At 40.1% G+C, this 14,346-nt stretch overlaps 1 protein-coding gene across 1 annotated transcript; it reads left to right on the top strand.

Moving 5' to 3' along the window:
• Positions 1–4,096: 4,096 nt before the first annotated feature.
• LOC139912744 (solute carrier family 13 member 2-like) lies at positions 4,097–14,106 on the top strand. Its single transcript, XM_071900632.1, has 13 exons — positions 4,097–4,174; positions 4,556–4,564; positions 7,061–7,189; positions 7,547–7,683; positions 7,808–8,065; positions 9,041–9,199; positions 9,965–10,087; positions 10,194–10,403; positions 10,768–10,862; positions 12,035–12,150; positions 12,255–12,416; positions 13,021–13,158; positions 13,978–14,106. The coding sequence occupies exons 3-13, from the start codon at positions 7,091–7,093 to the stop codon at positions 14,104–14,106; spliced, it is 1,626 nt and encodes a 541-aa protein (XP_071756733.1). The 5' UTR covers positions 4,097–4,174; positions 4,556–4,564; positions 7,061–7,090.
• Positions 14,107–14,346: the final 240 nt, after the last annotated feature.

Raw genomic sequence — 14,346 nt, 5'->3', positions numbered from 1 at the left:
GGAATATTTCACATTCACCAAATGAAATGGGGTGATGTGTACAAAGGAGTATTGGGGCCAGGAAAGAAAAAGTTTTATTCATTATATTTTGAGATTTAAGTCTAACAATAGTCAACAATTTAAACATACAACACTTGATTTTACAATGTCAGAAAATAATCTTTCTTTCTTCTCATCATGGGGTCACTGCAAGAATGATGGGAAACTAGGCAGATGTGACAGTCAGACAGCATTCTCTTATGATTGCCCACTTCAAACTGGATGTTTAAGATTGAAAATAAAGGTTTTTCCTATAACTGTGTGGGACTTTGTGCTCGAGAGTAATTTCAAGAACACTCAAGGTTGCCTCAAGCAATAAAAGACCAACACTCTCACCCTGGACACCCTGGAAACTGTTTTTCACTGGTTTATGGTGTCACACACACACACACACCTACACACACACACACACACACACACACCTGGACAGAGTAGATCACAGCTTGGAACGGCTTTATTGATCGCTGGACTGATTTTATAGACTAATAGAATGTTTATTTCAGCTTTTATCTTCAAATGATATTAATTTAATAGCAATAAAGACAGTTCTCATTCAGAAAATTTGCTCATACCCTCAGAAAGTTCCCTGTTGTTGATCTCACCTTATTCATGTTTTATACTATTATAATACATTTCAAATGGCAGGGTTCACTGGTCTGATGTTTCTGAACTAGTAAATGTTCACTAGTGCAAACCGAACTCTCCTCAGTCATACAAAAATAGTTGTTATACCCCATCAGACTGGTTTAAATTCACCTGCATCAATTCCTGTAAATATTATTGTACAACCCTCTGACTGTTACAGAAACACCCGCCCTGTCTGTTACGCAGAAACACACACATATGCAAATCATTTTTCTTCTGGATTATTTTTCGATCATTAAAAAAAAAACTGCTTTGTTGATTGATGGTGACTTGACAAGAGGATGAGCAGGTTTTTTTTTAATTTATTTTTTAAAAACTTTTTATTTATGAACATTTTTCACATTATAAGGACAGCAAGCAAAAAGCAAACAAGAAACAAAAAATAAAAAAGCAAACAAATATGAGGTCATGGGGTGATCAATAAATCAAGGCAAATTTGCCTAATTTAAAATAAAATATCGCACATGATACATACAATAATTATGAAAGATCTGTCTCATTGGCTAAATAAACGCACCATTTTCCCCACCGTTTTTCTCCCAGTTGTTTTTGGATCCGTATGGAGAAGGTCATCTATTCTAGAAGATGTAGGTGTTTAACAATGAGGATGAGCAGGTTTGTCTACATTTCAGTCCCCGAGGGCGTCCTTTCCAAGGAATCAAAACATCCCAAGTCACGCCCACTGAGTCCTCAACCTGGCAGGTTATCTCTGTTATCTGATGGGACTTTGTTTTCTACAAGATTGTTTTCCCCGCTCCTTCTAGGAGACACAGACGGCTGAAGACGCCTGTCGCTCTGTAGCTGAGTTGACTCTTTCAGGGGTTGTTTTCATTTGGTTCAATGTTTGTTTTGGGGGTCTATTATCTTTATCATCCCTCGGTGGACACTTTAAACCTGAATTCCTTATAGTAGGGTTACAGTACAGTAAAGTAGAGTTAGTTTTAACCCTGGAAACCCTGAAATTCACCCAAAATGAACTTAAAATATATCATCTTGTCCATCTTCTAAAAACATCACATCGCTTAAACAAGCTTCAAAATTAAGTCTCCTTTTGAAAGCTCTTCACAAAGGCCAATGTTTAGAGAGGAATTCTTGACTGAAAAGGGATAAAGGCTCACTGCCAAGTAAAGCAGTGATTGCTTTGTGTGGGTTGTAGCATACTAAAGTATAAAATGGTGGCCAAAATAATGAAAATATCTACAATCATGACAAATGTCAATCTATCTTTAAACATTTTTGCATCAATGAATATATTAAATTCAAACGTATATTTGAAAGAATCTAATAATAAATTATACAACCCTTTTCCAAACAACCATTACAAAGTGCTTTACAAAACAAACATAAATGAATAAAAACAATCGAGTCGACAGCTGCACTAGAGGAAGGAGCTGGGGGAGGATCTCTGACTGGCAGGAATAGAGGGAAGTACAGTCGTCCAAACGTGACGAGATAAAGGCAGAGATAACTGTTTCAAAGTCAACAAAAAATATGTAAGACCTTATCTTGGAAATATTTTTAACTGAAGGAAGCAGGACTGAACAGCACTCTTAACCTGATCAGTAAAACAGAGGACTGAATCAAATATCACACCCAAATTCATAGCTACAGACTTAACATTGTTGGAGACTTAACATTGATGGAGTTTCAGCTCCATCCTAGCTGGCTGAGACTAAAGCCATTTGGACTGGAGGCATTGTTCAGTCTGATGGCTGTCGGCACAAAAGAGCAACTAAAGCGTAAAGTGTTGAACCTTGGGGGGATGAGGTGGAGGGTGAAGTTGCTCTGTAGCTGCATCAGCTCACCATGGAGGAGGTGGGAGGTGTTTTTGTGTCCAGGAGTTCAGTTTAGTCCTCATCCTCCCCTCTGCTGCTGCCTCCAGGCTGCCCAGACTCAGCTCTACACCACTCTGTTCATCCTGCCTGCCTCCATTGCTTTGATGTTTCCTCCCCAGCACACCGCTGCACAAAACAGTGGCTACAAGCTCGCCACTTTGGAATGTATGTGTAAATAATGCAAACCAAAGCTATGACAGCTTAATTTCAACCAAAAGGAGTAGGTACAAAGAGTAAAAAAAATAGGATACATTTTTTTTTTTAACTATACAGATGAAGTAGAGGTAAAAAGAAAAAGCACCATAGCGTTGTCAACCTGCATCACTCTGAGCTTCTCCCCACGCAGGAGGGTCTGGATGGTGTTGCATGGGAGAAATCAAAGCGCATGATTCTCACGTATCTGGGGTGTCTGGGGTGGGTATCTATCAATATGAAAGAAATTAGTAATCATTCAAACGTGCAGCCCTTTCATCAAGTGGGGACAATAAGGCTCGATCATTGACTGAGGACATGAGCCAGGCACGGTCCGCTTGTCGCTTGTGATTGGCTAAGTGGTTGACTCTTTGAAAAATCCCACCCATTTAAATGGGAGATGGGGCAGAGTAAGTCTTGGGATTTGAAGGTCTTGTGTAATTTGCACCCACAAAGACAAAAAACAATATACCAGAAGCTTCAGCTTCTTTAAATCTCCTTCCTTTGAATGTCGTTTTGCTCTGCATAAGATTATTGTTACAGTAATCAATTAAGCTTAAGGAGTCACTCAAGGTAGGAGTGGGACACATGAGACATCCTGAGTTTGACAATCATGTGACATGGGGCATAAAAGGTATGTTTGAGTGGTCAGTGTGTGAGTGAAGTATTTATAATGTATGTATGTATGTATTTTATAAGACAAATACATACATACATGGTCACATAGGCTTATATACTACAAAAATGTCACAACAAATCATTTGGATTTGTATTCAATCTTAAAATCTTAAAATCTCCTTTTTTGAGGAATTTTCTGGTAACAAGTGTCAGTATCCTGAAGTAAGGCAGAATGGTCTTACTTCAACTCACTTATAAAGATGGATTTTATTTGGGTTGTTTCAGTGTTGGCCTACTACACATGTGGGTTTTCATGAGTAAACTGGTAAAAACCAGGTAATTCTGCTAATTACATGATAACTCTATGGTTTATCTTGAAGAGATTCTGTATTTCTGTATTTCCACACATGATACTTACCAATAATTTCTCACATCTTACATTCAAGACATAGAAGATTTGTTTTTCCATAGAAACTCCTGGTCTCTCACCCTACCCTGACTCTTTCCAAACACTTGACACTACAGCACACCCTCTGCATGCGGGCCCCTCGCTCTAAAGTTAATTTTTAATCTGGTCTCTGGGTGATATATATACTGTGACTTTATCTGCTACTCTCTCTTAAATGGTGCAGTGGTGTCACCAATTATCTTGTAAAACCGTTCTCCCCCTGCCTCAATTTCATTTTCTACTCTTTCTCACGCTCCCTCTCCTTTGCTTTGGATATCCGTAGCACATCTGGATCATGGCTGGCTGCCTTTCATGGCTGTGGAGGTACAGGAATTACCTGCTGATAGTTCTGACTCCCCTACTGATTCTGCCTCTGCCACTGATCATCCCAGGCCCGGTAAGGACGTGTGTGTATGTTTGAATGTTTGAATTATGCAGTGACATCACTTTTAGTTCCTATCCCTCTCATTTAGGCTCATTTAGTTCACTGGACTTGTTGGGATGCAGCTGAATAAAGGATCTGTAATTTGAATGCTCGACATAACTTCTGAAATTCATTTTAAATAAATTTGTTGGATAATTTGGCGATGCTTGTGGTTCTCAGAAGTTCTGCTGATTCACCTTATTTATGCAAGATCACAATCTAAGCGCCCCCACTGCAGGCGCAATTTCCCATGTGAGTCATGGCAATAAAAACACTTCATGGTACATGATTTTGAGTTTCTATGTCTTTTTCTTAATTGTTAGTAAGAAGATTTTGTGATTTATTACTCTTTAGTATTCTTGAGTCTTAGAAAATGCATCATGAAACACTCAAACACAGCTGTTGGTGATGCACTTTGTATTAGTTGGTCCATTTTGTTTGTTGATATCAGATATTCAGTGGATATTTGTTTTTCCACCTTTAATAACTTGTGACACAAACACATTAAAGCACACTGATGAAAGCAGCCTGTTTATGATTACTGAAAGTGGAAGAACAATTTACAACCATCGGTTTCGATATTTTAGAAAATGTTTTTCTTCTGTAACACACATTCAAATTTCAATAGCTCCTTTCCAATATGAGCTGGAGGTCGCATAAGCAACATATTTTCTTAAATATTTTAAAAATAAGTGGTTGCACATTGTACTTCATCTTCCAGCTTCCAGATTCAGAAAGGTGTAAAAATACATAAAAATGCGTATTAATGCAAATAAAAAATAGTGGTAGCAATGTGTTTAATTAGTACATTTATATTGTAATTCTAAAGCATGTATCTGATAAGGAAACATTCATAAACCAAAAATATCCTATATAATGGTGTCATTTTCCTCTTGTTTGTTGTTCCTTCTCATCATTGGTCTCATTGGTTCAATACGGGTCCTTAAAGTACCTTTTTTTTTTTCTTAATTAAAATTTCAATTTCTGCCAGAAAATATTATAGGATTTGGAAACATCAATTATTAATATATGTTTCTCTGTTCTCAGTTGTTACAAATTCCATAATATTTTTTTCAGAGCTGGAAAATAGCAATTACAAGATATTATCTTGAAAACTTGTTGTTGCCATATGGCTGAGTCCTGAGGCTTGGGTTTACCAGTGAATGAGACAGTGACAGTCGCTGTTGGAGCCTGTCCTCTTGTCTTACGTCATCCTCTATTTTGCAATTATTCATGCCAAGAAATGACTCACCGATTTGCAATCAAGGATGTTGTTTATTTGAATCATCAGGCGGTAAAAAAGTTATGGTAATTGCTTTAACTACACTGATTAGCTGTCTTTTCAGTAGTAACTTGATAATAGGCCTACTACTGTACATTGTGATAACAACACACAATAATATCATACAATAGAGATGCATTTTGCTTTCGGTCTACTATCTTAAAAACATTTTAGGCATTTAGCTTAACCTCTTATCCATAGGAACTTATAATTAGTGCAGCAATAGAAGAAGCTTAAATTCTAAGATCAACAACATTATTACTAGTGAGGAGTGCAAAGTTCAGAGCCACAGTGCACTGACAATAGATGCAACAAAATAGTGACCATAACATTATCATAGAGAAGTGCTGGAAAAAGAAATAAGAGCTAAGTAAGCATAGTAGAGAATGACTGCAGAGGGGGTGTTAGGGGGATGTGAAGTATTTTTTTTTTTTTGAAGAGAGTTTAGAGATTTTGGTGGAAAATTGGGAGTGACTCTGTTGTCCTGACACAGCTTGTGGGTGCAGCTTCCTTGTACACCAGCACCAGAGTTTTAGGAGGTACAGGAAGGAGTTTACACTGGAGAATTTGTGGAGGTTGAAGACGAGGCAGGCTGCAGCATTCTGGATGAGCTGCTGTGGCTGAAGACTTTGGGAGTCCAGCCAGGAGGGAGTCGCAATAGTCTAGATGGTAAAATGACTAAAGCTTGAGTCCTTGGTGAGGAAGGGTATCATTCTGATTGATGTTCATGTAATATCAGAACACTATATGTTACATCTTATTTTCTAATGCATGGGAACTTGCAATACATTGTGAATTTTAGTTAATCCAGGCACACTTAGTAAGTTGCTCGACTATTTTGAATCAAATGAAAAATATGTGTTGCCATGTCTTGTGTTTTTTTCATCTAATGAATTTCTTCAATCCATGACATCCTAAATACGTTTGATTGGCAACAGAGAGAGAGAGACAGAGAGAGAGAGAGAGAGAGAGAGAGAGAGAGAGAGAGAGAGAGAGGAAACTTACAATGTTATTATATCCAAATCAACAACCATGAGAGTCGATGGCAACCAAATGAAAGAGGTAACCTTTGACAATCAAAAAGGATCAAAGAACAATATCCCACAAGTGATTCACCTTCAGTCTAGTCGTACTGTCAGTGCTTTACGTTGTCCATCTCTCCGCTGCACCATGCCCAGGAAAGACCTCCGCTGGTGACCTTTTGTACCATGTAATCTTTGATCAAGCTAAATGAAAAAAGTGGGTGAAGTTCAGGGGCTCAATCAGTCCCATTCATTCAAAGACCACAACCTCTGCCCTTTTCAGCTAGTGCTCATTTCACGATTGATGTAAATTTGAATGGAGATGACTTCATGTACTCTTTGATTGTTCTTGTCCAGCTGTTCACTTTCTACACAGTGTACTGATGAGTCTGTGCTAAATTTCCTTAATGCCAGTACAACCTCTCATAAGATCTCTTGATGTGTCCCCACCTCAGTGTTTTCCAGTGGCAGCCATTGCTATAACACACACACACAAGTGCATCAGCACATTTAGGGCATTAGATAATTAACCCTGTCCTTGTGTGTGCACCACAGGAGGCGAAGTGTGGCTATGTGATCATCCTGATGGCTCTGTACTGGTGTACAGAGTGCATCCCTCTGGCTGTGACCGCCTTGCTGCCGGTCATTTTCTTCCCCATGATGGGCATCATGGAGTCAGGCGAGGTATTTAAACACCTTCATCCTTTCCCTGCAAACTCATTTTAAGATGAACTATTACCAAATCTGACTGTATACGTACACAGTATAGCTACTGTGGATTTTGATTCTGATCAGTTAGCCATTTCTTGCAATTACATGGTTTAGATTTTTATGTAGGAAAAAGTCAGAGTATACTGCTGAGAGTTGATGACTTAGCATCTCATTTCCATATTATTTGCCCTCCAGAAGTGGCTGAATATGTTTATTTTTTAGTTGACAGGGCCTCTTTTCCTCTTCCAAGCCATGTTTGCAGCATGTTTTTCACTCCCACATGAGAACATATGTTTGTATTCTCTCTCACTCTTTTTTTCCGTTATCCAGGTTTGTATCCAGTACCTGAAAGACTCCAACATGCTCTTTATTGGCGGGCTGCTGGTGGCCATCGCTGTGGAGCACTGGAACCTGCACAAGAGGATTGCCCTTCGAGTCCTGCTTCTTGTCGGGGTGAAGCCCGCTCTGTAAGACGCCTTGCTCTCCGTACATTATTTTCCCCATGACTGCTTAGTGCTCATATTCATTAATCTGTCACTCCAGTCTCTTCACATTCTTTATTCATTCATGATTTGTTTTTCTCCTCTCCAGCCTGATGATGGGTTTCATGGCCACCACAGCGTTTCTGTCCATGTGGATCAGTAACACAGCGTCCACAGCCATGATGCTGCCCATCGCCCACGCCGTGCTGCAGCAGCTGTCTGACACCGAGGCCAAGGCTGAGGAGAGGGATCTGGGCCTGACTGCTGCAAAGGCCGGCCACCAGAACCAGGCCTTCGAGATGGGAGACACCAACGAGAGCAACGACAAGGAGCTCAAACCCAAGGACAACAGCATCAACATGGGTGTGTGTGTGTGTGTGTGTGTGTGTGTGTGTGTGTGTGCGTGTCTGTCTTGTTAGATTAGTAAAAAACTGACAAGCGTGTTGTTTTTGAAGTTTATGTTTTGGTTGTTTAAGAGATGATATGATGACTTTTTGGTTTCTACTCCTTGCTGTTGTTTGTAATGGTTTCTTGCAGATATGAAAGCAAATGTGGATGAAGATGATGACAACAAAGACACAAAGGACATGATGGAAATCAAATCCAAAGACAACGGTGTCACTTCAAGTAGGTTTTCTTTGAAATAACAGCCTAATATCAATGTAGCAAATTCTTATACGCCACATGTACTGAAAAAATGTTTATAACATGGGAAAACTCATCTTTTCATAAGAGAACGTCTCAAGTATTGGAGCTGAATGCAATACATTCAGTAGTACATGCAATATATGTATATATTATACTGCCTGAATACACTGTATTCTCAGCCTAGGGCTTTTTTACAACACAGTTCTTCTATGTTCACATAGGTTTATCTTCTGAACGATCATGATAAAGATAGTGTACACCTGTGGATTAGTTGAAAAAGATACTCAGTCAACCGTTCATCTTTCATGCATACTCAAATTTAATTTCATTCATTAATTTCAATATTCATGGGGAGGAACTGACATGTTGACTTGTACATTGTTCATTCCAAGATATTATGGAGAAACCTTTAGCAGATTTTGAAGTAATAATCCGCAACATTTTCATAGAAATAAATGTCTGTTTTGCTACTCTCTATTGCTGATTGATAAAACATAATAGTGATTCAACCAATACCCAGTTCATAAGAGCGTTTACATTTGCTGTAAGGTTGGTGTTGGTGAATGTTGGTGTTGGTGAATTTGAAACATTTCCAGAAGCTGGTGAAACGGTGAAAAGAGTCTACAAAAAGTCCAGTGATCCAGTGAAAAGCTCTGTCTGACCCTCAGTTCTTTCCTCCAGAGGTTTGTGACAGGAGCCCAGAGGCGGAGCTGAGCAGAATTAAGAGGGAGCTGAAGTATGTGAACCTGTCAAAAGGCATGAGCCTGAGTGTGTGTTACGCTGCTAGCATCGGAGGGACGGCCACACTCACAGGAACCACACCCAATGTCATCCTGAAGGGCCAGATTGATGAGTAGGACCTGTGCCAACACACACACAGTCATACCCTACACACACACACACACACACACACACACACACACACACACACACACACACACACACACACACACACACGCATGCACACACACACCTTAACTAAGGTTCTCCATTCTTCCTCATCTTTAGAAAGCTTTGCTTACAAACAATTCAGGTTGGCCAGGCGTTTGGTTTCCTCTCTCCTGTGGCCTTTTTTGTTAGATAAAAGACCACATAGTCCTCAAATCATTCTTATTACAGCAATATATAATATATACGAGTTTGTCCCTGAGCACAAATTTATTCAGTCCTGACTCTGTGCAGACTGTGGTTAACTCATCTTGATTGCAGTCATGGCTTTCCTCCAATTCTTTTTTCCTCCTGCCATTTAAGTGCACAGCCATCTAAACAGTGGATCTATAAGAAAGTGGAAGTTATGCAGTATCACTCATCTGCATTAGCAATCTTTGGCATTCTCCCTTCTCCTTCTTCAATCTTGAGTTAGTTACTTTCTATCTACACAATACAAATTTCAAAGAATGTTCAAAGAGTGAGATTTTCAAGTCAAATCAGGAGATTCAAATATTTTTTGTGGTCTAGGTCTTTAGAAAAAGATTCTACCACCACCAAGATTTCTGCCACTATGAGCACAAAATTGCTATATTTATCAGATATGATTTATCAGTATGATATAATAATGGTGACCACATTGAAAAGGCTTCTGTTCAGATATCTGCTAATGCTGGCTTTTTACCAACAGACTCTTTCCAGGAAATGGAGATATAATCAACTTTGCCAGCTGGTTTGGCTTCTCTTTTCCCAACATGGTATTAATGCTTGCCCTCTCTTGGTTGTGGCTGCAGTTCATTTATTTGGGCTTCAAGTAAGTCTCATGGATTCGAGTCATACTCTCTTTTTAACAATACCATAAGTTCAACATTATGAACAAAGAGAACAATTTATCTGAATTTCTCACTGTACTATTCCAGCTTAAAAAAGTCCTTTGGATGCGGCACACACAAAGATGGTGACAGGGAGGCGTACCAGGTAATGAAAGATGAGTACAAAAAGTTGGGCAGCATGAGCTTCGCTGAGGGCTGTGTGCTGGTTATCTTCACGTTGCTGGTTCTTCTGTGGTTTACCAGGGAGCCTGGGTTCATGCCCGGCTGGGCCACTGTGCTTTTCAACAAGGACAGACCGTGAGTATGATGATTTTCATGACTCCTGGGGGAATTAATTATCACTTAATTAGAACATTTGGTCAAGTCTAGGAGCAGAAAACAAAGAGGGGTCTAATAGTGTTTTAATAATGAACTCATGACACCCAATTCCCCCCCGTGACCCCGAGTGTGAGCCAAACTACAGTAGCCATTGTGTTTTTGAGTGCTCGTCTGATGTGAGATCACTTGTTGATGACGTGTGACTTGACCAACCTTGTAATCATCTGCCCAGTCTTGGGTCATTATAATGCTAGGCTCTACTCAAAATACTAGTTTAAGTATTTAAAAAATGTTAATATGTTAATCACAGATATGTTCAATCCCTTTTCTTATCCATTAACAGGTTTGTCACTGATGGGACAGTGGCCATACTGATGTCAACACTCTTCTTCTGCATCCCATCCACACTCCCCAGATGTGGCGGGACATCTGAGGATGGTAGGCGGCATGTTCTTCATGATTTTGTGTGTGCCCCATACCAATAGGTACATTATATACACCTTACTGTCTGGATATGTACAGTACCAGGCACAGACAAAACAAAAAGGGCTCTCTCAAGACGTTTTTGTAGTAGGATGTCTAGGATGTCTTTTTTCATGTTTATCCTGCACGTTTTTAAGTGACAATGATAAAATCTTAATGGAAAATATGTAAGTCAGCACATTATAAGAAGGATAAGAGGGAACTTGTGTATGTTCAAGCAAAAGGGCAGCAATTCGATCCTCTTTTGGGGCCCCTCTCTGCACGTCTGTACAGCACAATCGGAAGTATTTCAGTTTATTTGCTGTTGCATCACATTTTCTGTTTGCATGGTGTGTTAAGTCTGTGACAAGAAGATATGAGCGCAGTCAGTTTTTACGGTGCAGTCATGTCTATCCTCTCTATCTGTGTACTAAGGAGATACAGACAATAACTTTTACTGTCTTGTGACACGACCCATCTAGCTGACTCGGTGCTTTGTAATAAACGCTATCCCAACTCCTTGCAGAGGCACACAAGAGTGAGCTGTAGCCTGATAGCCCCAAGGTCAAGCCTGTACAGCACTACATGCTGTACCGTTCCTTAGACAAATTACTTTTGAATCAATACATGCTCTTATTCCCTCTTGGTAACTTAAGTTGAGCATGGCCTGCTGGTGCCTATAAGCAGCAAGGTTATTGCTGCTCCTCGAACAGTCGCAAAGCAGTATGTTTTGTACACAGAGCGATGCCACACAGATTAAACACACTTTGTTTGAGAAGTATGAGGCAGACTTTGAGGTGCCATTTTGTGTCAAAGTCCATTTTTCATCTTGGGAACTGAGAAAAATGAGTACAGGGTCAAATACAGGGTCATTATGCGAATAGATCTGTTATTATCAGCAAAAACCTATGAACCTGTATGAATCCGGTTAAAACAACAAATTTTGAGTTTTATCACATTTCCTTTCATCTTTATGGAGTACCTTCACTGTCATAATGTCATATCTGTAGACAGTAAAAGCTGAGCTTTCTCCATAGTTAAGTTAGAGATACCACGATTTATGATCTCTTAACCAATGGCCGAAAATGAACTGTCTGCTGTAAAGATTTTTTGCAATTTTCTTCAACATTTTCTCCTTGTTCCAATAGGAAAGCCCCTCAAAGCCCCTCCGACCCTGCTTAACTGGGATATAGTCCATGAAAAGATGCCTTGGAGTATCATTTTGCTTCTGGGAGGAGGCTTTGCGCTGGCCCGAGGAAGTGAGGTAATATAGTTGATCATCAAGCACTCTACAGTTTTCTAAAGAGAATCCCATATTCATATTTTTTGATGCTGACTTGTATTTTTTTTTTTTACCTCTGGATAAAGACATCTGGTCTTTCCACATGGCTGGGAGAAAGTCTCGCCCCGCTGCAGAGCATCCCTCCCTTTGCCATCTCCATCCTGCTGTGCCTGCTGGTGGCCATGTTCACCGAGTGTTCCAGCAACACCGCCACCACAACGCTCTTCCTGCCTATACTGGCCTCCATGGTGAGAGACAGTCACGCAGAGCAACATGTTTACAGACACAACTCTGTCTCTCCCTCTCTCTCTCTAAGATTTGTCTTATCGAAACACTGTCAGTCATGTGACGTTGATGTCATCAATCCCAAACGAGTGGAGTTTTACAGTCTTTAAAGGGGATGTGTTGGTTTGACAGTCATATATGCACTGATACCCTCAGAAAGGTGGGTCTTAGTTGGCTATGTAATTGTCTGCCGCTTGTGAATTTCCATTCAAATAAGATTTTACTTTTTATTTTTGATTAACCAAATCAGAAAATCTATTTTGTATTTTTGTTAGCCTGCTGTTATGTTAGCTATGTCAACTTTCATATATTTGTCTGCTGTCAACACAGAGTAAAACAGGAAGAATGACCAACTTTTTAACAGCAAAAGGCATAAAGAGAGTTGCTTCCTGTAGCTGTTGGTTTAGCAGCACTTCGATGGGCCATGTGCATCTATATCACAGAGGAACAGAAGGCTGTCGGTCTGTTTGATGTCAACCAGTTGCATCGTTCACAACAGTATCAGTAGGACTGCTCTAAAATCCCTCACCTGGCCTGTTAACATCTGTGTGAACTTCTTCACCCCAGGCCGTCGCCATCAAGTTACACCCGCTGTACGTCATGTTGCCTTGCACCATCTGTGCCTCCCTGGCCTTCATGCTGCCTGTGGCCACTCCACCCAACGCAATTGCCTTCTCCTACGGCAACCTTAAAGTCATGGACATGGTAAGACCCTTCACTTCTCCATCGGCTATGAGAGTAGAGAACTGTAGGGAACCTTTTAGTGAGTATGTTTACAGCACACACTCAAAGGCTCATGTCTGAGTTTGAGATAAGCTGCTTATATGCATCCTGATGTGACCTTATATGTATCCTCATGTGACCGTCCTGCTATTGTGCACCAAGATGCAAAACATTTATAATTTCACAGATTCCCTACTGAAAAACATATAAGAGACAAATGGATCTCAAGAAACTGGAGGGATGTAGGTTCACATTTTAATATTTGGTGCATTATCACTAGCAACCAGAGTCTATAGCCTAGGAGTCTAGTTAGTAGCTTACTAAGCTAGCTAACTAGCTTTCCTTCTAAATTCAGACAGTCATTGTTGTTCCTGAGACTGCTGGCTGTTAGGTCTATCTGAAGTCCCCAGTAATGTGTTGAAGTAACGCTAGTTTTATATTCACACCAATCTTCCGGGAAGAGTTTCCCACCCCGAGTGTTCAAAATGGCTGCCACGTGAATAAGGTCAATTAATATCTCTATTTGCATAAACAGAATATTCTGAATGTTACCATGGAAACTGATCTTATGTAGATGGTGAAATCTTAAAGTGAATGGAGTGTACATGCCTCAGCACCTTGACGCAAGTAATAATACTGATGCATCCCAGCAAACCTATTTTTCAATATTGGGATAATACTACTCTGTTGATAACAGAAGATGTTTACAGTACAATGTTTAAGACTGTGTTGCCACATATGGTTCTAGTCTTCAAATATAATTTTGTTACCGAAAACCCATTATTTTCCTATCGGTTGCAGGCCAAGGCTGGATTCATTCTGAACTTTCTTGGAGTCATAACCATCAACATCGCCCTAAACACGTGGGGTGCGGCCATGTTCCAGCTGAACACCTTTCCCAGCTGGGCCAATGTCACCAACACCCCTTGATTATGAACACGTGGAAATGGAAACAGTGAAGACCAAAGAAGCAAGGAAGAGGGGGAGAGATGAACAATATGTGCTCATTTATCAGCATGTCAGTGAAAGACGGAGCTGGCGGCCATCTTGGTGTTTTATTTTAAATCTCTCCTAGACAGTCTAATCAACACAACCTGATATGCACTGGAGCCTGTTGATAAGTGTTGACGCAGGTTCATATGCAGCTTTATATCCAGCCTGACATTGTGA

Source organism: Centroberyx gerrardi, chromosome 6 (genome assembly GCF_048128805.1).
Source record: "Centroberyx gerrardi isolate f3 chromosome 6, fCenGer3.hap1.cur.20231027, whole genome shotgun sequence".
Taxonomy (NCBI): Eukaryota; Metazoa; Chordata; class Actinopteri; order Beryciformes; family Berycidae; genus Centroberyx; species Centroberyx gerrardi.
Note: the sequence above shows the minus strand (reverse complement) of the source record. Positions and strands in the feature narration are given on the sequence as shown.

What these genes read in the sequence shown, in the direction of transcription:
- LOC139912744 (XM_071900632.1), top strand. Translation starts at nt 7,091, where the DNA reads ATGGCTCTGTACTGGTGTACAGAGTGCATCCCTCTGGCTGTGACCGCC. An exon ending in GTCGGGGTGAAGCCCGCTCT is followed by an intron (nt 7,684 to 7,807) that starts GTAAGACGCCTT and finishes TCTCCTCTCCAG; the next exon opens with CCTGATGATGGGTTTCATGG. An exon ending in AACAGCATCAACATGGGTGT is followed by an intron (nt 8,066 to 9,040) that starts GTGTGTGTGTGT and finishes GGTTTGTGACAG; the next exon opens with GAGCCCAGAGGCGGAGCTGA.